The sequence below is a fragment of the Panthera onca genome, chromosome F2 (genome assembly GCF_046562875.1).
Source record: "Panthera onca isolate mPanOnc1 chromosome F2, mPanOnc1 haplotype 2, whole genome shotgun sequence".
Classification (NCBI taxonomy): Eukaryota; Metazoa; Chordata; class Mammalia; order Carnivora; family Felidae; genus Panthera; species Panthera onca.
Window position 1 is genome coordinate 80,108,897 of NC_138356.1, and position 25,454 is coordinate 80,134,350.

At 52.2% G+C, this 25,454-nt stretch overlaps 1 protein-coding gene across 6 annotated transcripts in view; it reads right to left on the minus strand.

The window, feature by feature from the left end:
* The window catches only part of TRAPPC9 (trafficking protein particle complex subunit 9), a 570,835-nt gene that overhangs the window by 455,280 nt on the left and 90,101 nt on the right, over positions 1-25,454 (minus strand). For all 6 annotated transcript variants that reach the window (XM_060611403.3, XM_060611405.3, XM_060611407.3 and 3 more), the window contains one exon: positions 1,985-2,111. In XM_060611403.3, the coding sequence (XP_060467386.1) occupies positions 1,985-2,111 (127 nt within the window). The remainder of the gene's footprint in view (positions 1-1,984; positions 2,112-25,454) is intronic.

A 25,454-nucleotide genomic window follows, 5' to 3' on the forward strand; every position in this document is an offset into this window, starting at 1 on the left:
AGAGGAACAGGAGCTCACAGCAAAATCTGGAGACGGAGCGGCCACAGGCGGCCCTGTAAAGTCAGGCAAAGCAAACAAGTCGGGTTCTGTCCCATGAGCAACGGGGAGCAAGGCAGGCTGGGAGATGCGCTGACCTGCCAAATCTTCCAAAAGGGTTTCCTTCCACTTCACCAGTGGTGCTGATCGGCCGTGGGGTGAAGAACCCACCCACGGGGCATCCCACACCTGATTACATGCAGTTTCTCGTTCTAGTTTTAACAACATCAGGCATGAGTGGGGTGACGAATGAGTCACCGGGACAAACGGCTTATTTCTGAGGCTGACGGTCTCTGAGAACCATTCAGAACGTGTTTACACCTGGTGGGTAGTACATAAAACCAGTTTCTTGTAGATCATCCCTGACCACACCAGGCAAGAGAACTGGCACGGGCCTCCGGCAAGGCTCACCTCGCCGTTCAGAGGCAGCTCCCCAGCACAGGTTCGTTGCCGAAACACTGGTCGCTGAAGGTTTCACAGTATTTGCCTAAACGTCAGACCGCCTGCTTCTACCCAATCTGTTTCATCTAAGGATTTTAGACATCTAAGGATGTTAGACTGAAGAGCTAACATCACAGTATTTTTTCAATCAATTCTCTATCTGCAAATGTAGGTGTAAGATGTCTCCAAGAAGAAAACGGAGATTTACTGAGTGCTTGGATGTGCCAGCCACCGGGCTCCAGGCTTTTGTAAGCATCAGCTCAGCTAAAACAACACCAACAGCCCCAGGAGGAGCAATTTTTACACCCATTTTCAAGATCTGAAACTGAGGCTCACAGGACCAAGGTCACACACTAGTAAAGAATAAACCCTACGTTCTAACTTCCATACGGGGCTGCCTCTGTGACATAACCTTCCCCTCCCGGTGTCTCTGTGTGGAGAAAAGCACTTTTCCTCCTCAGCCCCGATAACCTGCCAGGACCAGCCCACCCTGCTCCACTGACAAAACTCCTGACCACGTGGGGATCTAGATGCAGCACCAAAATCCTAGAATGTTCTGTTAGGTTCAGGATGTTCTATTATGCAAATTTAGACGTGGACAGTTCATGATGAAGATGAAAAATCATTAAAAAAGACCATAGACAGTGGCGCATACTGTGAGGCAGGCCAGCAGTGGGTGCAATGGAGACCCAAGACTCTCCTACCCATGGCAGGTGCGTGCAGCAGGAGGGAGTGCCGGCAAAGGCCTCCTAAAAACCAGGCCTGTAATGAGTCTGAAAAAACGAGCGTGCACTCGACAGGTTACCGCCAGGGAGAAGAAAGACGGACCCCAGGGCACGCACGGCGTCAGGGAAGTCACCCAAGTGTGTGGGAGGGGCTACACCCTTGTCCGTGTGGCAGGGGCCTGTGGTCTAAGGAAAGGGGAAAGCCTGGAAGCCTGTGGGAGGAAGAGGCAAGGCCAGGTATGTCTCATCCCCGCAGAGGTCACGCCGCGGGCTCTGGAAGCAGGCAGACCAGGGTCTGCATCTGGTTGTGTCGTCCACGAGGCACACGGCAGTTACACGATGCCCTGGCCCGATTCTCTCATCGACACGATCCTCCCACTTCCTAGCGCCACTGCTGAGATTTAAGGAGATAATGAACCAGATACACAGCAATCAAACATTGAAACTCTCAGGGGTGGAGGGGAGGGAGCAGGGCGGCTCGGTCAGTTACGCGTCCAATTCGTGATTTCGGCTCAGGTCAGGATCTCGCGCTTTCACGAGTTCGAGCCCCTCATCGGGCTCTGCAACGGGCAGCGTGGAGCCTGCTGGGGATTCTCTCTCTCTCCCTCTCTCTCTGCCCCTCCCCCACTCCCACTGTCTCTCTCTCAAAATAAATAAATAAAACTTAAAAATTTTTTAAAAAGAGAATGGAAACTCTGGTCAGGATCCACATTTATGACGCAAGTGGTAGACAAATCTGGCAGTGAGGCGCCCGTTGGGCACGCTGGCAGGGCCCGCCTTACCTGACGATGGGAAGCTTGGTGAAGGGCACTGGAGGCAGGGTGGGCCCACCTGGGAGGGTGAGGAGTTCCATGGTCCCAGGACATTTGCACGTGTAGTTCTCCAGGCTTTGAGTCACGTCTTTCTTTTCTGAAAAGAAAAAAACAAAATGAAGGTCAATTAAATAAGAGTAAAAGTAGGGGTCTTTGGGTTTTGCGGGGGGGTGGTTTGAGCAAAATAAAATTCTTAACCCAATCCATGCCAGTCCAGCAAGTCCATATTGTGACAGAAATGAAGGGGCACTTACACAAGAGACCAAAAGAAAGCAGATGCTTTATTCACTTCATTTAAATAATCACCAGCAATGGCTCCATTCAGGGGCATATGGATAAAAAGGAAGTTAAATTACTGTCTTCTAGAAGACTTCATTTCCCAAGAGAACAAATCCTTACCAAATTCCAAGAAAGTCAGTAGGCAGGCAGGACTGGAGAATCAGTATATTTTATTACCTGACATATATATTTCCAGAAATTACTAGGTACCAAGCCAAATGCCAGGCCCTTTCCCCAAGGAGTCTACAATCCATCTGTGTAATAGATATTTAAGAGAATAATTACAAACCCAGACTACTTTGCTCCACCCCACCCCCACCCCTTGGCTGGGAGGGAGGAAAACAGGATACAGGGAATGCCGGCTAACGGTCCACAACATGCTCACAGGCTTTGTAACACCCCGGAGCCCAAGAGCACGTTACACACCCCAAACTGCGTAATTACTCAGGAAGGCAGGCATCACAATGCTCTTTTTACAAATGGAAAAGCTGAGACCAAACCAGGCCCAAGGCTTGTCAAAGATGTGTCAGACCTAAGCCAGTGGTCTTCTCACTGATCCCTTTGGAAGGATTAAGGGAGGCGGAAAGGGAGTTCACTCCTCCTGGCTTCCATTTCCTCTGCCACTGCCTGCAGGGAAAGGTGGAGGGCACGGGGACAGTGGTGACAGAGGGACACAACACCTAGGAGTCACCCCAGCTTCAGATGAATGGCTTGGTCCCGCTGGTCCAAGGTGGGATCGCCTTAGGGGAAGGCATTCAACCAGAGCCAACCTTCTGCTCTGAAGAAACTACTCAGGATGGAAAGAGGTAAAGCATTAAAAAGCAGTGACTGGCAGGGCGCCTGGGTGGCCCAGTCGGTTAAGCGTCCGACTTCGGCTCAGGTCATGACCTCGCGGTTTGTGAGTTCGAGCCCCGCGTCGGGCTCTGGGCTGACGGCTCAGAGCCTGGAGCCTGTTTCGGATTCCGTGTCTCCCTCTCTCTCTGCCCCTGCCCTGCTCACGCTCTGTCTGTGTCTCTCTCTCTCTCTCTCAATCAAAAAGAAAAAAGAAAGCAATGAGTGGCAGATGTGAGCACTGAGTGCAGTGAGACAGTGAGAGCTGACGGTCATCACACAGCCACACGGCTGCACTGAGAGAAAGGGGACAAGGTTGCCAGAGACCAGATATAGTGCTCCTCCGGGACTGGGGACCATAAGTAGCAAGTATCGAGGCAAGGACACATATTTTAACTGGTAAAAGCTGCTGCCACAGGCATTTCTGTGTCGAAGCAGCATTCTCCGGGAAACAGGGGGGCAAGAAAGCAACCAGAATTAACTTTGGATGTGACACTGTAATGTTTATCTGCAAGATGAACAAAATTCTTTAAATAAGGAAATCTATACGCGATAAATCTCCTGAAGGGCTCCAGGCGATGGTGTGCAAATGACCTCATTTGCCTAATGCTGGGTACGGGGCTCGTGGCTTAGGTGTCTTATCAAGTTGGATTACGGCCTCTGAGTAAACCCTGCTGAAATGAGGGAAATGAATGTACCCGTGAAGCCTGACGCCCCCTGCAGGGTCATCCAGGAAAAGCCCCGCAGCACACGCCTTGGCTTAGCTGTGGATCGGCCTTTCCGCGCCGACACTGTGCACAGCGCGAGTGCCAGCAGGGAGGCGTCGCGGCTGCCGGCTTCTCGTGCAGGGCCGGCTCACCGGGGACCCCACGGCCTGTGCGTTCCGGCCCCTCCTTTCCGTCTGCTCGCTGTCCAGGCGGGGGATGAGCCTGGCTGCGAGCGTCCTCGGGGCTCTGCGGAAGCCAGGTGCACGGGGCCCTCCCCGCCAGCTGTGCGCGGTGGCTCCAGGCAGATCAACTCTCGCCTCACTTCCCATCAGGTGACATGCTAATAAACTGCTGGGGGGGAGGCCTCTCCCCCCGGAGCCAGGGAGGGGACGTGGGGGTGTCACCGGCTCCTGACAGGACTATCGGCCAATTCTCCTCCCTCATCCCTCTCACGGCACTACATCAGGAGCCCCCTCTGCACCACGCTCACGTCCGGGGCGCCCGTGCCTTCTGGAGCTTCCACAGGGCACAGGAACTAGGACCACGTCCCACCACCCAGAGACTTCATGTCACTGCAGTGGAGTTTCCGGAGTAAATGCTTGCGTGCGATTGCTGCTGAGGTCCATCCGATGGGAAGGTCCCACTGACCTCTCTCCTCGTGGATTTGAGCACCTGCCCTACGTTGTTTCCCAGATTCGTTATTTTATCAAGGATTACAAAATGGTGATTTTGTAATTCTTAAGTTCTCTGTACTTAAAACCTAGAATCTGTCTGTGAGGAAGGATTTTGTTCCTTATCAACCATCCCAGAACACCAATGATACAGAAGAGAGGGGTGATGAATGGCTGAGCCTTTCCCTGTACTTACTGGAGTGGACAACTGCCTCCAGGGATGTCCAGGGGGTTAGATGTGATTTAGTACCATTATGAACTGGTGGATTTTTATACATTTGGTATGTCACTTGATTGCCATCACACTTTTTTTTGATGTTCAGGTTGTCCCATCTTTGTCCACTGGGAGCTCTGTCACAGTGATTCCTGTGTCCTTTAGATAAGGCCTCATTATTCATCAACAGCTTGCTCTTTCTAGCTCATTTTCAGTCCCAGACCTAGAACCAAACCATTTCTCCAAGAAGCCCTTGGATCCTAGTGGGAAACAGTGCTTAGAAATCAGAGTCTGGAAGCCAAGGGCACTCATCACTGCTAGATTCTTACTGTCTCTCTAGGCCTTGACAAAAGGGACCACTTACAAAATGTTTTAAGTGTTGAGATTTTGTTAAGTGACTTTACTTTAAATTTTAAGATTTGGCAACTAACGGGTGCCTGGGTGGCTCAGTGTGTTGAGCGATCGACTTCAGCTCAGGTCTTGATCTCACGGTCTGTGAGTCTGAGCCCTGTGTTGAGCTCTGTACTGACAGCTCAGAGCCTGGAGCTGCTTCGGATTCTGTGTCTCCGTCTCTCTCTCTCTGCCCCTCCCCCACTTGCGCGCGTGCTCTCTCTCTCTCTCTCTCTCTCTCTCTCAAAAATGAATAAACATTAAAGAGAGAGAGAGAGAGAAAGAAAGAAAGAAAGAAAGAAAGAAAGAAAGAAAGAAAGAAAGAATATGATGTCAAAATAAAACACTACAATTCCTCACAAGTGATTTCACAGAGGCAGGACCAGAGTCTGGGAGAAGACCACGCACGAAACCTGATTCTACTGATAAGGCTTCATAAAGAAGAGGCAACATTCGGTCTTTGTCTAGGGGCACAGGTCTCTGGAAGCAAACACCATGAGTACAATACTTGGAGGTTTTGCTACGTTGCAGGGAAAGAATGACAAGAATAAGGACATATGGCCATTAAAGAAACCATGTCTGAGGGGGAAAAAAGACTAAGGACACAGAATGAATCCCAATATATCATTATAAGTTGTATGTGCACAACAAAACCTAACAGAGAAGCTGCCCGAGGCACGTGTGAGAGGGAGCAGGCTAAGACTGAAAACGCCCAAAGGGCTGAGGGTGCAGGGGGCACGGGGGCTCCAGGTGGAAACAGCAACGTAGAATATGACACTGGCTGCCGTGGGAGGGGGCTGCTGGCTTTCCCACGCGGTGACTGGCAAACATTTCACACGCGCCTCACACGTGCGTCCCTCTCTGAGACAGGACACCTCAGAGACTTGTGACTTTGCTGCAGGGATCTCACTGCTGGCAACAGAGGACGCACCCAAGTTTGCCAGGCAGACAAGGAAGGCCTCCGTGCAGGGAAGGAAAGGAGAGGTGCTCAGAGGCGAGAAACGGTGGGGCCGCTCAGGGTCCACTTAGTTTGTACTTGGTCCTGCCGTCAATGGAGACCAGCACTGTTTCAGCACTAAGCGGCCCCTACCTGGACAGCTGCAATCGCTACTCCCAGTTACACGTACTGAGCACTTACTGCATGCCAAGTATTGTAACAGGCGCTCAGACTACAGAACCGTAAGGGAAGAGATCCTGGTACAGAGCAGAACCTCAATAATTTTTATCCGAAATACGTTTGCCATCCCCCTCCCACAAAATCCTGCCAAAAAGGGGTGGGAGGCATCATTATCCTCCTTTTAAAGTGATAAACATTAGCTTGGTGACGATCTGAGAGATCTGATTGTGGATTAATATAAAATGCTACCAAAATGATTTATTAATGTTTAAGTGTGATATTAAATACCATGGGTATATAAGGAAATGTCCTTTTTTTAAGCAGTGCATCCTAAGGACTGAAGGTGTGAACTGAAATGATGTCTTAGGGTTTTTAAAAAGTAATTCAGCACACAAAGCAAGTGAGAAATGAAGTAAATGTATAAAAATCTTACTAAGCATCGAATCTGGTGTATGGGACCGCTTCATTATTCCTGGTACCTTTCTGTTTGAGAATGTGTCGCAGCAAAAATATTTAACGAGCCTGGGGAGGTGAAACGATCTGCTCAAGAGAGGCACCGAGCTGGAATTTTGGAATTTGGATCCGAGGTGACGACGTCTTCCTGTCCCCCAGATTAGGCCTGATCACAGACACCCCAGTGTCGCAGTAACACAAACAGCAGGGCTCCCGGCCACAGCGGTTCGAACCCGTGTTCCGCACGCCCAGCTGAACGAAGCTCGTGACCAATCCGAGCGTTGTCCTAAGCGTAGGATTTGGTCAGAGGGAAGTGAGAACTCCTTAATTTATTCCACTAAAACTCAGCTGCCTTAGTCTGCCCTGGCCGACATAACAAAATAGCATAAAGTGGGTGACTCACCACAAACACATACTGCTCACAGCTCTGGAGGCTGGGAAGCCCCAGATCGGGATGCTACAGACTCAGTCCCTGGTGAGAGCCCACTCGACGGCCTGCAGCTCCCACCCTCCCGCTGTGTCCTCGCAAGGCCTTCTCTCCGGGCACGTGTCTCCTCCTCCGAGGGCATCAATCCCACCAGAAGGGTCCCACCCTTAAGACCTACTGCACGCCTGATTACCTCCCAAAGACCCTGCCTTCAGTTCAATCATACTGGGGGCTTGGGTTTCAACCTATGACTTTGGAGGGAGACACACGCAGCCCATAACATCACTATAAACTTGTCCAACTTTGCCCAGAAGACCCGACGGTTCATTTCACTCAAGCTTGAGCACCTAATACCCTTGAGAGTTATTTTTCCATCCCAGAAATTAAAGAAATCATGCAAAGACAACATTTTTAAGAAAGCCCAGCTGCCACCTGACTGTACTGTTTCTTATAGAAGCAGAAAATATGAGCACCCCAACTTCTGAGCACAGAAAAAGTCACAGGCCATTTGCCATTTCAAAAGATGACACTGGCACAAAACCCAACACATCCTGATTTCACAGTTCGGCGCTTTGTGCTCCTTCTAAATAATCATGTCAGACACCCGTGTCTGCATAAATCAGGTATGATGTTCTGAACAGGAGAGAAGAGAAAGGAGCACGTCTTTTCTTCCAAATATGAAAGAAAAATACTAAGGAAGAAGAAAATAAAAGATACACAGGAAAAAAGCAGAGGTGCGGCCCAAGACGAGACGATTTGAAAGTACACTTTCGGAATCGGTTCTGACACCTTCACTTACAGAAAATACAAACCGCAGCTCACCTTGGAACTGCTTTCCTAAGACTAGTATTATTGATCTTTCAGCATTATGACGCTGAGATCTTTGAGGGGGTTCCCAATAAGTAGACCTCCTCGGCCCCCCCTGGCTTCTAGATGAGTTGAAAACAAAACAAAAAGACAAGACAGGGATAAAACGTCATCTGTGTTACCGACACAGCCCATGTGAAAGGACACGACATGTTTCTCAGAAAGTGCAACTGCTCCCTGGCACCAGGACCTGGGCAGACAGAGGCCGTGCCGAACTGGGCGGGCCCCACCGCCCAGCCCGCTCTGTGGCCATACACGTCACTAACAACGACTTGGAAACGTGCCTTACTTGTTTTCTCTTCTCGTCATAAAAGGAAATGTCACAGGGTGACCCAAAAGACAACCGCACGACCCTCGTGTACGGTTGGTGGGAGAGGGCAAAGCGGGGCGGCCTCTGAGGAACGCAGTACGGCAGTCCCACGGAGTCACCACACGAGCCACCAATGCCCCTCCTGGGTGGATACTCAGAAGCAGTGAGGGCAGAGGTTCAAACCGATAACCTGCACACCGTGTGCACAGCAGCGCTGCTCACGGCGGCCAACAGGTGGAAGGAGCCCAGGGGTCCATCCGTGAACAAACACAATGTGGTCATAGAGAAAACGGAGTGTCATTCAGCCTTAAGAAAGGACGGAGACTCTGACACCTGCTATGACACGGATGAGCCTTGAGGACATTGTGCTGAGTGAGGACGACTAGCGCATGAGCCCCCTTCTGTGAGGGCCCTGGAGCCGTCACATTCATGCATGCACAGGAGAGGCGAGCAGGAGGTACCAGGGGCTGGGAAAGGGAGCTACTGTTCAGTGGGGACAGAGCTTCAGTTTGAGATGATGGGGAGACCCTAGAAATGGGCAGTGGTGATGGATAAACAACAGCGTGCACGCACTCGATGCCACAGAGTTATACCTCGAAAAATGGTGAACACGGTAAACGTTGTGCCGTGTATATCTTACCATGATTAAAGAAAAAACGTCAGTGAAACTAAGGCATGTGCCAGGTGTGGTGTGGGCCCTGGAACACAGATGTGTGGGCACGAGCAAAGACGCCACACTCCAACTAGTCTCCCTATTAAGGGTGTGAGGAGGAGGCTCGGCCGTGCGAGCGGACACGGCGCGGATGGGTGTCGAGGCTGGCGCCGAAGGCCACGGGGCTGGGGGGACGGCAGAGGCACCGAGCGGGACGTCCCAGGACAACAGAGGCCAGCAACCACAACATCCCAACACGGGGCTCAGACGCACCGCGTCTGAAGTACGGAGGAGCTGCCCAGAGGGGCCAAGAGACCCAAGGGACGGCCGGCTGGTGACGAGGCCGGTGGACCGGAAGAAGGTAGGGTCCTGAGCACCAGGAACATCAGCAGAGAGAGAACACCTCCTGGGGAGAGCGTAAGGAGGCCACGGAAGACCGGAGGCCCCATGACGACACTCAGGGAAACACAGAGGCAAAGGGCAGGGAGAAAAGGAAAAAGTAGGAAATCAGCTTGAAAGGAAACCATCCTGGAAGTTCGGACTGAGACGCGAGAAGCCAAAAGATGAGCGTTTCCACAAGAAGAGAAACAGGGGTGAATGCGACACAGAGGCCAATGAGGATGCAGACAGAAAACCAATGTCACTCCTGAAGGTTCAGGGTCACGTGTCCCCATTGAAGGGGACCGTGGCAGGCGCAGGAACCCAACAACAACCACTTGGGACCTGCTGGGGACCGAGAAAGTGGCGCCAGCCCCCAAGCCAGGAATAACGTGCCAAGTACGTCCAGGCGGCCAGCGGGAGAGCCCAGCCCGCCGTCAGGGGCCATCACCTGCACCGTCTCGCCCCTAGATATTAACACTGACCCAGTGATGAAACGCCATCACCCACCCCACTGCAGCATCCAAGACGAGATACCGCTTTTCTAAGGTCACACTGCTCACGAGCAAGGCTGGGACTTTAAGCCCAGGCTTCTCAAATCCAGGGCTTCTTCCACCATATGGAGCGACTTCCCTTGGGCATTACTGTGCCCATTTCACAGAGAGGAAATCTGAGGCTTCAGAAGGAATTTCCTAAAGCATTCAGATACGAAGTGGCTAAATTACATGCAAACTCAGAGCTCTGAGTTCAAACTGTTTTTTCCATTGTGTTGCACGGCCCACCCGAGCCGCCCCAGTAAGTGAAAATAACGGAGGAGAACACGGGTGTCTCGGAGCAGCCAATCCAACACGTCCGGCAAGTCAAGCATCTTACGTAGCAGGAAAAACCAACTCAACTCTTCTTCATTCCACGTGTACATCCAGGCGGGACGATGGTCCAACCCCAAAAGGCAAAACAGTCCCCAGTGTCACCACTAGAAAGATGACCAACGATGTGCCAAAACAGCAGACACTGAAGACGCCCTTGTGTACCAAGAAAACAAGCCCTTCCCTAACTGACGGGACGGACTTAGACAAACCCGCAGTGAGCCACACAGGCCGCCTCCCGCCCGCATAACTTCCTTCTTGTTTCTCGCTTAATTTACATGGTGGCAGGTCAGAGTCTCTGACAAGCGACCCTTCGAGTAGACCAGGAGATGAAACATTTTTCCTTGTTCTTTTCAAGTATGTAAACATGTTCTACCAAAATGAAAGGCAATTATGTGAAGCCACCCGCTCGTTATATCCTCATCTATTTAAAGCACTACCTAGAAAACATTTAAATATCTCTAGAGACCTCAATAAAACACCCACCAGGGGAAATTCTCCTAAGCATAAAGACTTAATAAATAATTAGAAAGAATGTGCACATCCAACTATGAACTAACAGTCAGATAAGGTAAAGTACAGTAACAGTGCAAAGTTACATAATCATTAACGATGACATTTATAAAGAGTCTGAGATAATACGGAAGATCTCTGTTATGTGGAAAATCAGGATGCAAAACCATATTTATAGAGTAAATTCAATTTAAAGATAAATCCAGGGGCGCCTGGGTGGCTCAGTTGGTTGGGCGTCCAAGTTCAGCTCAGGTCATGATCTCACCGTCTGTGAGTTCGAGGCCCATGTCAGGCTGTGTGCTGACAGCTCGGAGCCTGGAGCCTGCTTCGGATTCTGTGTCTCCCTCTCTCTCTGCACCTCCCCTGCTCACGCTCTGTCTCTCTCTCTCAAAAATAAATAAACATTGGGGCACCTTGCTGGCTCAGTCGGTTGAGCGTCCGACTTCAGCTCAGGTCATGATCTCACAGCTCATGAGTTCGAGCCCCGCGTCGGGCTCTGTGCTGACAGCTCAGAGCCTGGAGCCTGCTTCCGATTCTGTGTCTCCCTCTCTCTCTGCCCCTAACCCACTCGCATTGTCTCTGTCTCTCTCAAAAATAAATAAACATTACAAAATAAATAAACAAACAAATAAATAAATAAATAAATAAACATTAAAAAAAATTTTAAAGGTAAATCCAATTTAAAAAGAATAGAAAACAATACAAAAAAATTCACTGAAATGTTAACAGTGTTTGCCCATGCAGGATTATGCATAACTTTTTCTTTTCTGTTTTTTTTCCAAGATTTCTAAAGTAAGTATAATAAGGACACACTAGTTGTACAATAAAAAACATTTCAGAAATACTTGGAAGTGAATTTCCAACACCGTTTGGTAAAGAAAAGCCAGGGGTTGTGTACAGGGGTGCTCCTCACGCGTGAAGAACGCAGCACCCTGAAATGTCCGTGGGCAGCGCCAAGGCACCCTCGTTGCGACAGAGCTCCTAGTTCACTGTGAGGGCGTGCGCAGCCTGTCCCCCCACACGCGCTGTTCTCGACGGCAGCCTGACGTTTAAGGAGGACTTGCTATACGCCAGGCACTGGGCCAAGCACTCCAAATGTTGTCTCACTAAATTGTCCCCAAGAGATTACGTGAGGGGTGCCACCGCCACCCCGATTTACAGAGGAGCAGAGTGAAGCTCAGAAAGCCCTGCTCCGGCCGAGTATTCCCTCCACGTCTCCCCCAGGCTCTCCCTCGTGACAAACTGCTGTGCTCAGCCATGTCCCTTCTTCTGAAACTATTTCATACTTCACTCAGCATTCCTTTAACCAACAAATACCGGGGGTGCCTGGGTGGCTCAGTCGGTTAGGCGGCTGACTTTGGCTCAGGTCATGATCTCACGGTCTGTGGGTTCGAGCCCCGCGTCGGGCTCTGTGCTGGCAGCTCGGAGCCCGGAGCCTGCTTCCAATTCTGTGTCTCCCTGTCTCTCTGCCCCTCCCCTGCTTGCTCTCTGTCTCCTTCTCAAATAATAAACATTAAAAAAAAAAATTTAACCAACAAATACCGGCTATCTGCCCTGCATGAGGAAGATCTATACCTCAGACCCTCAACCGATGGCCTCCTCTTTGAGGACAACAAGATCCCCTAACTCCTCAGTCTCCATCAATACATACTAACGAATAACGTGGAAAAGACAACAGAAATCAATTCGGTTTCGCATGTATTGACTACTTTCCAGGTAAAGCACTATCCAGAATGGGGAAAGATCAAAGGTGAGTAAGACCCAAGGAGGGCGTGACCTCATAAGAGAGCCAGAGCAAAATTACTCTCAGGACACAAGGAAACGATCCTGAATTCTGAAGTAGGTAAGGCCAGGAGGAGGTAAAGAGGGGGCGAGTTTGACTTTCCCGTTTGTAGGAGGCGGAGCTCACTGCGACAGGAGCAGCGCGGAAAGCCACGCCACACGCTTAAAGAACGACACAGAAGTCCAGCAGATAGGAGATACAGGTTAAGCAGATGGAAGTGAAATGAAATTAGGTTAAAAAGATGGTTTGGATCAAATTGCCAACGTCCTTGAGAAGGAGCTGAGACTTTATTAAGACAGAGAGGGGCCGTCACCGCCGCTCGCAGGGAACAGAAGGATGCGATTTCGCTTGCATTTCAAGGAGATACTTCTGGCTTCCGTGTGAAGAATGGATCAGAAGGAGCAAAGCCAGGAAGCAGGACAGGAGTCCAAGAACTGGCTGTTGAAAGTCTGAACCGTGGCTGGGACAGTGGAAGGGGGAAGAGGGATCCCACGTGAGAAAAACTCAAGCATCAGAACGGATAGAGGACCTATCCAAACAATTAAGAGGATACAGGATGCAGAATTTAACAAGCAAAACGGATGAACATATGGAAGGAAAAAGAGGAGGGGAGCAAATCATCAAAGACTCTTAATGATAGAGAACCAACTGAGCGTTGCTGGAGGGGAGGCAGGTGGGCGATGGGCTAGCTGGGGGATGGGGACTAAGGAGGCCACTTGTCCTGATGAGCCCTGGGCCTTGTATGTGAGGGATGAATGCTTAATTCTACTCCTAAAACCAATACTCTACTATACATTAATTAACTAGAATTTAAATAAAAATTTGGGCCTGGGGAGGGAAAGAGGATATAGGCCGGGCAGGATAATTTGGGAACGACTCCAAAAGTTTTAGGCCTCCAAGAAGAAAACCATGACACCCTCGAGGAAAAGATAAGTCAGCTGGGGCAACGGTGATATTAGGACCCTTTGAAATTCAGGGGACACGTCCGGTTTCCACGCGTAAATTAGAGTTCAGAGGTCAGGACTGCAAGTACAGCTGTAGGAGCACCAGCTGCGGTGCCAGGCAGAGGAGGCAGGAAGCTGAGAGCGAGCCGGGGCCGGGTGGGCACCGTGGAGGCGGTGAAGCACAACACCCAGGTTCTGCGGCCGCTGGCACAGAGGAGGGGGCCGAGCGCCTGCAGGAGGGAGGGGAAAGGAGGGCCTCGGTACAGGCCGAGCTGAGATGGCCTCCCCGAGCCCCGGGACCCAGCCGGTTGAAGGGGAGCTGGAGGGTGCCCAGGAGGGCCCGGCCACTGCCCTGCAAAAGCTGACGGAAGCCAAGAAAGCCTCTCGTGAGAGCAAGAGGGACGTATGAAGGGCACTGAAAATCGAGCCTCACAAGGTGAAGGAAAGGAAACGTGGGTGGCTCAGTTAGTTAAGCATCAGACTCTGGATTTCAGCTCCGTTCATGATCTCACAGTTCATGAGTTCGAGCCCTGTGTTGGGCTCCGGGCTGACAGTGCAGAACCTGCTTAGGACTCTCTCTCCCTCTCTTTCTGCCCCTCCCTTACTCATGCTCGTGCTCTTTCTCTATCTCTCTCTCTCTGTCTCTCTCCCTCTCAAAAATAAATAAACTTATTTAAACAAGAGCGTCCGACTGGCTCGGGTCATGATCTCGTGGTTCGTGAGTTCAAGCCCTGTGTCAGGGCTCTGTGCTGACAGCTCAGAGCCTGGAGCCTGCTTCGGATTCTGTGTCTCCCTCTCTCTCCGCCCCTCTCCCACTCATGCTTGCATGCACACTCTCTCTCTCTACCTCTCTCAAAAATAAACAAACATTAAAACTATATATTAAAAAGAACAATGAAGATGAACTCTAGGAAATCCAACTCCGAGAAGCTAGGCTGCAGAGGGGGCAGCCCGGAGGCACGGAGTGGCAGCGGGGACGCTGCTGATGACGGAGGGGGGCCCGGAACGCACAGAGGCGTGAGCTGAGCCGCCGGGAGATGGGGGAGTGGACCACACTGGCGGACCAGAAGCTGGAGGGCCTCAGTGCTGCTGAAGGAAAGTACTCTCAGAAGGAGGGCCAAGCGGAGGAAGAGACAAGGATTCTTGAGGATAAACCCCAGGAGGCAGAGGCCCGTGCTGAGTTTGCTGAGAGACTGGGGACGAAGCAGGAGCAGACCACCCACGACTGAAGCCAAGACCCCCCACCCCCCACCACGAGGCAGCACCTCTGCTCACAAGGTGCCTGGCCAGCCTCTGCCTGACCCGAGCGAGATGCACAGCACCCCGGCCCCCCACTCTGAGCCTGCCCCAAGGTGCCCCAAGCTGGCCTTGAAACCCAGGGCTGGCCTTTAACTGGAAGGCTGCTGTCTCCTTTTGCCGCGCCTCCCACCCCACCCCTGCGTCTTCTTGTCTCTTTGCCGAACCGCCTCTGTCTCTCCCATGAGGCCCCGGGTGGGCTTGAGGCTGAGCACCGGTGGGGACAACGTTCAAGGGAGTGCAAGTGCGGTACCAAGTGTCTCTAGAAACATGCCGTGAAGGGGGCGCCTGGGTGGCTCAGTCGGTTGAGCGACCGACTTCGGCTCAGGTCATGATTTCGCGGTCCGTGAGTTTGAGCCCCGAGTCGGGCTCTGTGCTGACAGCTCGGAGTCTGGAGCCTGCTTCGGATTCTGTGTCTCCCTCTCTCTGACCCTCCCCCGTTCATGCTCTGTCTCTCTCTGCCTCAGAAATAAACAAACATTTTTTAAAAATTTAAAAATTTAAAAATTTAAAAAATTTAAAAAAAAAGAAACATGCCACGAGGAACACACTTGGCAACTGCCTTATTTGTTGCTGACGCAGCGACCACCTGCAAAACATTCCTCATGACGCCACGGTCCTGAAGCAGCAGTCTTGCCCCGCCCTCAGTCCTCACGTGCAGAAAGTCACTTTTCAGCTGACGCACACCCGCGTCTCCCCACGGTGGCGGGGAGAGTGGCAGGGGCCCACCTCAGTGAGGGCCAGGGTGCGGAAAGGAGATTCCCAGAGGAGTCAGCCAAGACAGTGTGGTTCAGGGTTCGGCTCCCAGCCGTCTGTAAGCAACTTTATTTTTGATTTTTTTTTTCATCAGAAGAGACCAAGTTAAGATGTGAGACCTCCACCTGAGACCAGATCCTTGCCCTTTCCTTACCCCTTTCCCAACCGCCCACGGAATGGGTCATGTTCCCCTTATGTGGAGGTGACCACTTATCTGCTCTTCTGCCTCCGTAAAAGAAAGAAGAAAATTAAGAGAATTATGTGTTTGCCACTAGATTTAGCCGCATGAAACAAACACCTGTCACCCCCCCCCCCTTCTCTGGGTCTGAAGCTGCTGTCCCTGAAAGTGCCGTCTCACTGTGCTTTGTATCAGCTAGTACTGGAGAAATCCTGAATAGCTTATGCACAAAACTGGTTTTACATTTTATACTACTTTGAAACTTCGCTTCTGTAGGGTTGGGGCACCCTGGCCACCCCGTCGGGCTGAGAGCTCTCTACAGTCTGGGCTGACATGTGCTGGTCTCTTAAAGTTTCTTTCCCTGCCCAATTCCCCTTCTGGTGAGATTTGTGTGAGGTCTGCTAGGTGCACATCCAGCAGCTTCTGGGCTTACAACACACTCTCCTTTGGTGGGCTCTCTCTGGGCGCCGACTGGGAGAAAGAAACCAACAGTGTAACTGTATTCATGCTGAAAATTGACAAGTGTCTTTTTGGAATAAAGGACCAGTTCCTCCATTAAAAAAAAACAAAACACAGGAAATATAAGCGTAAAATATGAGCAAATTTTTATTTTAAAAAGTATATTTTAGGGGCGCCTGGGTGACTCAGTCGGTGAAGCATCCAACTTCAGCTCAGGTCATGATCTCATGGTTTGTGAGTTCAAGCCCCACGTCGGGCTCTGTGCTGACAGCTCAGAGCCTGGAGCCTGTTTTGGATTCTGTGTCTCCCTCTCTCTATGCCCCTCCCTGCTCATGTTCTGTCTCTCTCTCTCTCTCCCTCAAAAATAAATAAACATTTAAAAAAAGATCTAAATATATATTTAAAAAACCCATATATTCACATATCTCATGGTTAGTGGGTTCAAGCACCACGTCGGGCTCTGTACCGACAGCTCGGAGCCTGGAGGCTGCTTCGGATTCTGTGTCTCCCTCTCTCTCTGCCCCTTTCCCTTTTGTGATCTGTTTCTTTCTCTCTCTCAAATATAAATACACATTAAAAATAATAATAAAACTATATTTTAAATATACCAAGAGCTTAACTCCTTTGTTTTTAATTTTTTTAAATATTTATTTATTTTTGAGAGAGAAGACAGCACAAGCCGGGGAGGGGCAAGGAGAGAGGGAGACACAGAATCCGAAGCAGGCTCCAGGCTCCGAGCTGGCAGCACAGAGCCCGACGCAGGGCTCGAACTCATGAGCTGTGAGATCATGACCTGAGCCGAAATCGGACGCTTCATCGACTGAGCCACCGAGGCACCTCAGCCAAGAGCTCAACTCTTAAATCCATACCATAAGTCTTCAGAGACTATTTTAAATTTACACCCTCGCTGACCTATTTTGTGATTTCTGGTTGTTAATAACCTTGCTTTTCAATACTCAAAGAATTACTTCTACATAATACTAATCTTGTAATTTTTCAAAACCAGAACTTTCCTTCCAGCTGCTCTGGTTTCTCCCCCAGGGAGAAGGATGTGAGTGGCATAAACATACTTTCGTGGCACGTCCCCGACATAAAAAACCTTTCTGACTTTACAACACATGATCACAAGTTGCAGTGTAACAAGAGATTTCCCTCTACAGAGATCTGTCACGTTTCCAGATGCAGCTGTGGTCCCGGGGAGCCCGCGTCCGCCACGCCCATGTGTGAGCAACACAGAGGCCACGTCAAAGTGAGGACCACGGAAACATCGGGAAAATACACAACTTCTCTTCCTTCCCACCCTCCCTCACCCCGTGACACAACTGGGAGGGAGGCCCAGGAGAGCACTTTCCCCGGGCCAGGGTCCAGCCCACTGTGATGCGGATGACGAGGAAGTTCTAACGCGTGTTCTCTGGGTTGAGGAGCAAAGCAATGAGCTGGGGATAAAACGAAGCCGCTGAATAAATGCAATCTGACATCGTCTCTCTCCTCCAATCCTTGTCTTTCCAACAAATGACACCTGTACCCAAGCTGACAGAGAACTCTGCACGGGGACAAGCTAAGGTGTGGCACGTGGCCGGGCTCCTCATCAGGGCAGGGCGGGGACACTCGGCGGACGGAGGAGTGCTCGTCGGGGAGGGGGCCCTCGGGGCCAGCGGCCCGAGCGCAGACTCCAGAGCCTGGGGCCACAGCCCCCTCCCTCCCGACCCTACAGTGGAGGCTTTGCAGGCTAGCTGACCTCCGACCTCTGACCTCATCTCCTCACCGCAAAGCAAGCGTAAGGACCGCGAGGCTCAAGCGGCCCACGCGTGTCAGGGCACGTGCAGGGACCTTCCCGGGGCCCAGCGTGCGACACCCAGCGCCGTCGGGACCCTCTCGGGACCCAGAAACCGCCATGAAGGCAGAGCAGGTCCGGGTTCTCTGCGCCCTGAGGGCGCCGCGCTTGGGAAAAGTCGAAGCAGGAAAAGCAGGAAGGAGGGGGCGGCCGGGAGGGGGAGGCCGGTCAGGCCTCAGACGGGCAGGGCCGGGGCAGGTGGACCGGGCGCGCACACGGAGAATGAGGCCACCAGAAAGGCGCAAACAAACCCGAGGGGAGGCCACGGGTCCGAGCCCCACGCGCGCACCGCAGGGCCCCCGGCTCAGCCACACGGCCCTGCCAGCGCCCGCCTCGCCAGCGCCCGCAGGTGGGCTGCTCGGGCGCCCCGTGCGAGGCCAAGAGCACCGGGTCCCAGGCAGCGTCCACGCCCGGGATACTGCTGGTGACGCTGTGAACTCGACTCGCTAAAGCCACAGGGGGCCTGAGGCACGGAACCAACGGGATCGTGGCCCGCGTCCCCGCGGTGAGCCAGGCGCTGGGCTGGGTACGGGGCGCGGGGCGTCCGTCCGCTGCTGAGGAGGCAGCGGGCTCTGCGAGGGGCCGAGAAACCACCCCGCTCGGGACGCTCCCTCCCGTACCACGCGTGGCCCGGCCACAGGACCCTGCCCCTGCAGGCTCACCGCGACATCGCAGCCTCCGGGAGCCCAAAAGCCGCCCGCAGGCGGTGCCCTCCTGTTTCCCGCTCCAGCACCGCCGGCTCTTTCTGTCCCTGTACCTAAATCCACGGCCAGCTGCACCAACACTGCCTTGGGCGCCACTCTGGGACGCTCTCTTACCCCACTGCCGTGAGCCGCACAGAGAGCAGAGCCTTGACGTCCGACACAAATAAGCCCCTGGACCTTCGCATCTTCCCAGGTTCACTGACATCATCCCCGGAAGTACATAAAACACGGCTGGAAGGTCGGGAGCACCTGCGGACACTGAGCGGGAACTCGCCTTCGCGACGACGGAACGATGTGCCGTGACAGGCGGGTGCGGGCAGTCGGCCAGGCTCAGTCAGCAGCCTTGTGACGCTCTCTTCTTCCAGCACCGTCCAAACCCCCTGCCTCTGCAGACCGTTCGACCTACCACATGACACAGACCCCCGGTGCTGTTCACGCAGAGAAAACGGGCTGGCACTCTGCGCTGCGGTTTGGGTGTTGTCTGGACTGCATACAGGCTCTCCTCCCCTGCAAAGGGGGAGTCACCTGTCCAGATAATCACCCAGAGAAGAGATAAAACCTGAACAGCCTGGAGAAGGCCTCTGCCTTTTACTAAGGGACATGCCATTTCTGGCCCCAAAATAGATCCCTGCCACTTAGAAGATGCCTTGTCAATATCAATTTGAATTCAACTCAATCTCTTAAAAAAAAAAACAAAAAAACAAAACAACAAAAAAAAAGATGCACAGAGAAGCGTGCACAAATGCCTCTTTCCTCTCTCTTAAGTCAATGTCCCAGGACACCAGGGAGATACAACGGCTGCATGAGCCAATCAACTTTATTCTGTGCACATGCTACACAGGGAGGAGACACGGACACGTATGGACCACTGGTCGTAAGAGACACTGGGAGTGTGCAGGAGACCCATTTCAAACGAGTCCCCTCCATTTCAATTCCACCACCAGCTCTAAAAGGAAAGTGCTGTAACTTAAGGCAAATTTTGACTTCTCTATGGTTCATAAAAATCAGCTTAGAGGGCAGTGACTAGCATCCCAGGGGAGGGGACAGGATAGACCAGAGTTCACATTCCAGGCAGAAGTGTGTCCCCTGCAAAATCATACACTGAAGTGCTCATGCCCAGTAGGACACAGCGAATATGACTGAATTTGGAGACAGGGCCTTTACAGAGGTCATTATGGCAAAGCAAGGTCACAGGGGGACCCCAGTCCAATCTGACTACAGTCCTAATGGGAGGAGATTAGAGCAGACTCGTACAGAGGGTGACCCTGTGAGGGCAAAGGGAGAGGATGCGGTCCGCAAGCTGACGAGAAAGGCCTCAGAATAAACCTGCCAGCACCTCCATCTTGGACTTCCAGCCTCCAAAACTGTGAGAAAATCGGCCTCTGTTGTTTAAACCACCCCATCTGGTATCTCGTTCCAGCAGCTGAGCTGGCTGAGACGGGACATCACACATAATCGATGTTGCTTCATGAAACATACGGGTTTGAGTACACAATGTACTTCCTAAGCTGGGTCACGGCCAAGAAAGTCTGAAGGCCACTGTTGCAATGACAGCAGGTGAGCCGTCCTCCCTGATGCCCACGACGTCCTGCCTCGATCCCTCACTCCAGGAACTGCGTGTGCAACGTGTGTGGAAACACCTCGGCAAGTCAGAAGCAAACCATCGGTGACAATGACAGTTTATTGAGCACATACTACCTTTTAGGCTCTTCACAGACACTGTCTCTAACCCTCTCAGCAGCACAGAAGGAAAGCATGATCCTCCCGAGACCTACCCATGAGCGGTGTCAGGGAAAACGGGGCAATTCTTAACAAGCACCTATGGAGCCCCCCTGAGCCAGATTTCGTGCTGGGCTGGGGTTTGAGGAAAAAGAGGCCTCAACCCCACCTGCCGGCCTCAGTGCACACAGTCCACAGACAGGAAGTCCTGCCGTTAGCGTGCAAGTGACAAGCACGGTTGCAGAAGTGTGGGGGACACGGAGGAGAAAGACTTTTCCTGCTGCCTGAAGGTGTCACGGAGAGCCGTCAGGGGTGGGGGAGGTCGGTGCTGCATTCCGGGCAGTAGAAACCCCGAAGAGGAAGCTCACACGTGAGCAAGGAGGCTCTGTTCCGGGGACAGCAGCTAGGCCTCGTCCACGCAGCAGCCACGGGCTGGGCCACACTGAAAAGCACACCGCCAAACACACTAGGGACTTGAACTCTATTTCTGTAGCAACGGGAAGCCTTGCGCGCGTGCTGAGCAGAGGACTGCTTTGCATAAAAACGTGCCATGGGAAGACCACCTGAGAGTCTGGGGGGCCGGTAGGCGAGAAAGGGGTCCCGGGAGACAAGGACATCCCCTGGGAGGTACCGCCGTATTCTAGACCAGAAACGGCCACATCTGGCCTGGGCAATGGCACGCAGACACTTTGTAAGATGGTGGGCAAGTAACAGGACAGCAAGACCGCACCCCACGGCCGACAGCGCGCCCCATGTGGCCCACGGAGTCCTGTCGAGGCTACGCGCAAAGGGCCCCTCGTGATACCACCCCAGGGTGTTCTATTCTGGTTCACGTAAAACTTGGCAAATTAGTATTTTCCCATAACTACTAAGTCCGCTAATATATTTGGGATTTTGACACACTGAGAGTTTTTCTGCTCATTATGTTACATGTGTGGTTTCTCCACCGAGAACGCGTTTAGCTAGCAGGTACTTATTATGTTGTGCTACACAGTATTTATCTCTTCAAACACAACTACAAGAAGTCAAAAGCTTCCCTTCACTTCTGCCCCGTTTGGGTTCAGCCCCTTCTGTCTGTTTCCGAACAAACAAAAGGGACTGTATAAACCTCAGGGGAAACAAATCATACCCTTTGTGGAGGAGCTCCCACATAAGGGTTCATACATTTATCCTCCCTTCTCCCCACCCAGGTGAAAAATGGAAGCCACCTCAATCAAAACCTCCGAAGAAACCACAGGTGCCATCTGGAAAAAAACCTACGAGGGGTAAAAAGCACGACAGGAATGGAAAACGTGAAGCCAAATAATACACATTACCTTGACAATTTAAAAATTGTGGCCTTCATTTCTGGGCAGAGTACGTATCACAGTTCCTGATGCCTTGCTACACAAAGCTGGGAGGTAAAACTTAAATCTGAAGACTGTATGTTTCCTAATGGGAATAGTTACAACATGTGGAGTTTAAAACCCAAACCCTGGGTTTTCATCCGTTAGTCCCCATTATAGGAGACTCTCAATGTTATTTTTTCCATAATCTCTGATATCAAAATCTAGTAAAATGATGTATTCTTATTTTCTTTTTTTTTAATGTTTATTTTTGAGAGAGAAAGAGAGAGAGGCAGAGAGTGAGCAGGGGAGGGGCAGTGAGAGAGGGAGAGACAGAATTGGAAGCAGGCTCCAGGCTCCGAGCTGTCAGCACAGAGCCTGACGCGGGGCTGGAACTCACGGACCGCGAGATCATGACCTGAGTCGAAGTAGGACGCTCAACGGACTGAGCCCCCCAGGCGCCCCTGATTTCGATACCATCTCTCAATTTACTTAAATTCAAAAAATGTCAATGAGACATATTAACATACCCTCAAGTACAAAAGGTCACCAAAAAAGTATAATTCACAAAAAGTCTACAATTGCAGCAGGCGAGAAAGCATGGGGGTGGGGACACAGAGGTGGGCTTGTCCGTACGCGCCTCGTCCCGCCTGACACCGCGCAGTCCTGAGCCTGCCCTCCCGACTCCCTCACAGAGGAAGGTTTTGCCGACAGACACTCGGCCTCGACAACTCCGCTTCACGTCGACCTCAGGCTCTCCTCTCAATGAAAGCATTTTGCCAAATCTATAAATGTAATGCCATTGTGTAGTTTTGCATGACTTTTCCTACAAGAAATCTCACCGGATGTCAAGCCACAAGTGTGATCTGGGAAAACTGGCTCCCACGGAGCAGGGACACCAGAGGCCCCCTCTGAGGACAGCGAGCCTGTGTATTTCACTTCCTAACCAAAGAAATGATGACTAAGGAAGGCAAGAGAAAGATGCTGGTTTTCAGGAATTAGTGACGAGGACTCCGTGAAAAATACCCCACTGCTTCTCAAAGGCCATTTCTCAGCCCCTGGAGCACACCGGCTCTTCTGGCCTCCCAGGGGTCCCGGTGAAACACAGACTCCTGAGTCCTGGGTCCTGGCTCCAGACTGGGGCCCTGGAACTGGTCCTGCACATTCTGAGCTAACGGTTGGCTCAGCAACATTTTCTTTTGACATGTGAGTACTTCCCCCGAGGGCTAAGTGTTATCTGCACCAAATACCTGAATCCACACACAGCTGAGTGATGCACAGGAGAGGAGGGACTCGGCCTCGGGAGCCTCCGGCCGCAAGGCAGACGGAGGAGGGATGATGGGTCTTAATCCTCACGGTTCCACAAGAAGCGGGCTTGGGTGCCCACTTCATAAAAGGGGAAGAGGAGGTGGAGGGAAACTGGACAACTTCCCTCGTTGGACGGTGAGTGAACAAACACTGAGCGGCACCTGCCCCACACGGTCCTAGGTGGCAGCGTGCCCAGGACACGGAGCCTTCCCCCAGCACGCTCGTGTTCCGGCCAGGAGGGCGACTAGCCACGAAGGGGCAAGGAGATAAGGGTGCCACGAGGCAGACGGCGAACAGGGCACATGAACTCGGAGCCGAGGAACGCAGAGAAGGCAGTCGCACGAACATCCTGGGGAGACGATTCAAGCGGAAAGACCCAAGTACACGGTCCAGAGACAGGGTGGAAACAAGCTTCCTGGGAGGACAGAGACAAAAGCAACAAGGCCTGAAGCTGAGCAGCGGATGGAGGGAGGCCGGTCTGGGGGGCTAAGGAGGGAATGATGTGGGGCCAGTCGACTCTTCAACGTGACGGGAGCCCATGGACAGTCTGAAGCAGAAAAGCAACGAACGTGACAGCAGGTGCAGGGCTCCAGGCCAGGGAGACCCCAGGCAGCCGAAGGGGCAGCTGAGACCTCGCAGTGGTTTCCCCTGTGCCTATAAGGACACAGGTGGGGACAAGCGGCCACATCAGGGGCCTACTGAGGAGGTGAGACCCTGAGGACCTGCTGATAGGACTCAGAGGAGGGTCTGACAGGGAAGAGAAAGAGTCAGGACTGCCTTCCCGGTTTCTGGCCTCAGCGTCTGGCTGAGCGGGATATGGAGGGGCAGGCCATCCGGGGTGCAGAGCTTGGCACCAGGGACAGGAGAGAGCTGCGCACACGGACAGAATCCTGCTGACATCCACCAGGAGAAAGCACCCATGGACAAGAGCAAGAGAGTGCTGAACGGACCCTGCCCAGGGACACTCAGGTCACGGAGAACAGAGACAGTGGAGCTGCTGCGGGGGAGGGCAAGCCAGCAGGTGAAGGTATCAAAAAGTGAGGAGGACGATCGGGCTGTTTGAAGATGACCCCAACTGGGGCGCCCGGGGGGCTCAGTCGGTTGAGCCTCCGACTTCCGCTCAGGTCACGACCTCATGGTCCGGGAGTTCGAGCCCCGCGTCGGGCTCTGTGCTGACAGCTCAGAGCCTGGAGCCTGCTTCAGATTCTGTGTCTCCCTCTCTATCTGCCCTTCCCATGCTCATTCTCTGTCTCTCCCTGTCTCAAGAATTAAAAAAAAAATTTTTTTTTCAAAAAAAAAGAAAGAAAATGACCCCAACGAAAGCCAAGGCAGGGGTGATGGGTCCAGAAGCAGCAACAGGAAAGGGCTACACCCCAGCTCTAGGCCGCGAGGACTCGAGCTATAGGAGAAGCAGGGCCCTCAGGGGAGAGCAGTTTCCCAGGGTGCTGCTGGCGCCCTGAATGCACGGCTGGCTTCACCCCTGCCCGGGGCTGCTTGTTCCCGGCGACTGAGTGCAGATGACACACGTGACCACAGTCACATCCAGGACACGCCCACACCTTTCCAAACCCCCACGCTCAAGAGCCACCAGCTTAATAGGAGACGGCTAACGGACCATTCAGGAAGGAAAGAAGGCTGAGCCGAAACAGGGCATCTGCCACAACAGAGCCTAAGTCCTGGCGGCCACAGTGGAAGGGGCCAGGAGAGCAAGAAGGGAGGGGAGACAGATCTGCTCAGGGACACAGGTGGCATCTCTGTTTCCAATGTCAAGGTCTGCTGGGGAGACCACCATAAAAATGTTTAAGACACTTTCCTGACACTTTCAGCTTTAGTCCAGTGAAACGCTTGTGGGAGGCGTCCCAACCCCTTTATGCTGCTGGGCACCATCCAGGTCTATTATGGCACGGGACAGATTTTATAGTTAGCTGTGCATATGTCCTCTGACGAGGGCTAAAAGCCCCCTTCTAGAGTCTGCCTACCCTGAATAACTGGGAGTCTCTGGGTGAACTACTCGGCATCTCACAACGTCAGCAACCTCGACAGGCCGGGAGCTGGGACCCTACCTGCCTCCCAACCCCACCAATGAGACTCGAATGAGGCAAGACACAGGAAGGTGATGAGAACACTGGAAGGATTTCATGTGAAAGCCATACAATTAGCATACAGACACACAGGAAAAATACTCAGCCTTGCAAGTTACCAAGAAAATACAAATTAAAACACCAAGGCAGCACCCTGTACGTACTGAATCGGCAGCACACTGCCAGCAGCATAATCAGAACCAAGCTTCCAGAGGCAATTTGGCAATATGCTTCCACAGCAATAAAAACGTCCAAAATGACTGATCCAGTGAGCCCTCTCTGGATAAAATCTCCCTCCTGCTAAAAAAGCCAAAGACCTGAAGATGTTCACCACGGCATTGCCAGGAACAGCAAGAGTGGGCCAGGAAAAGAAAGCAA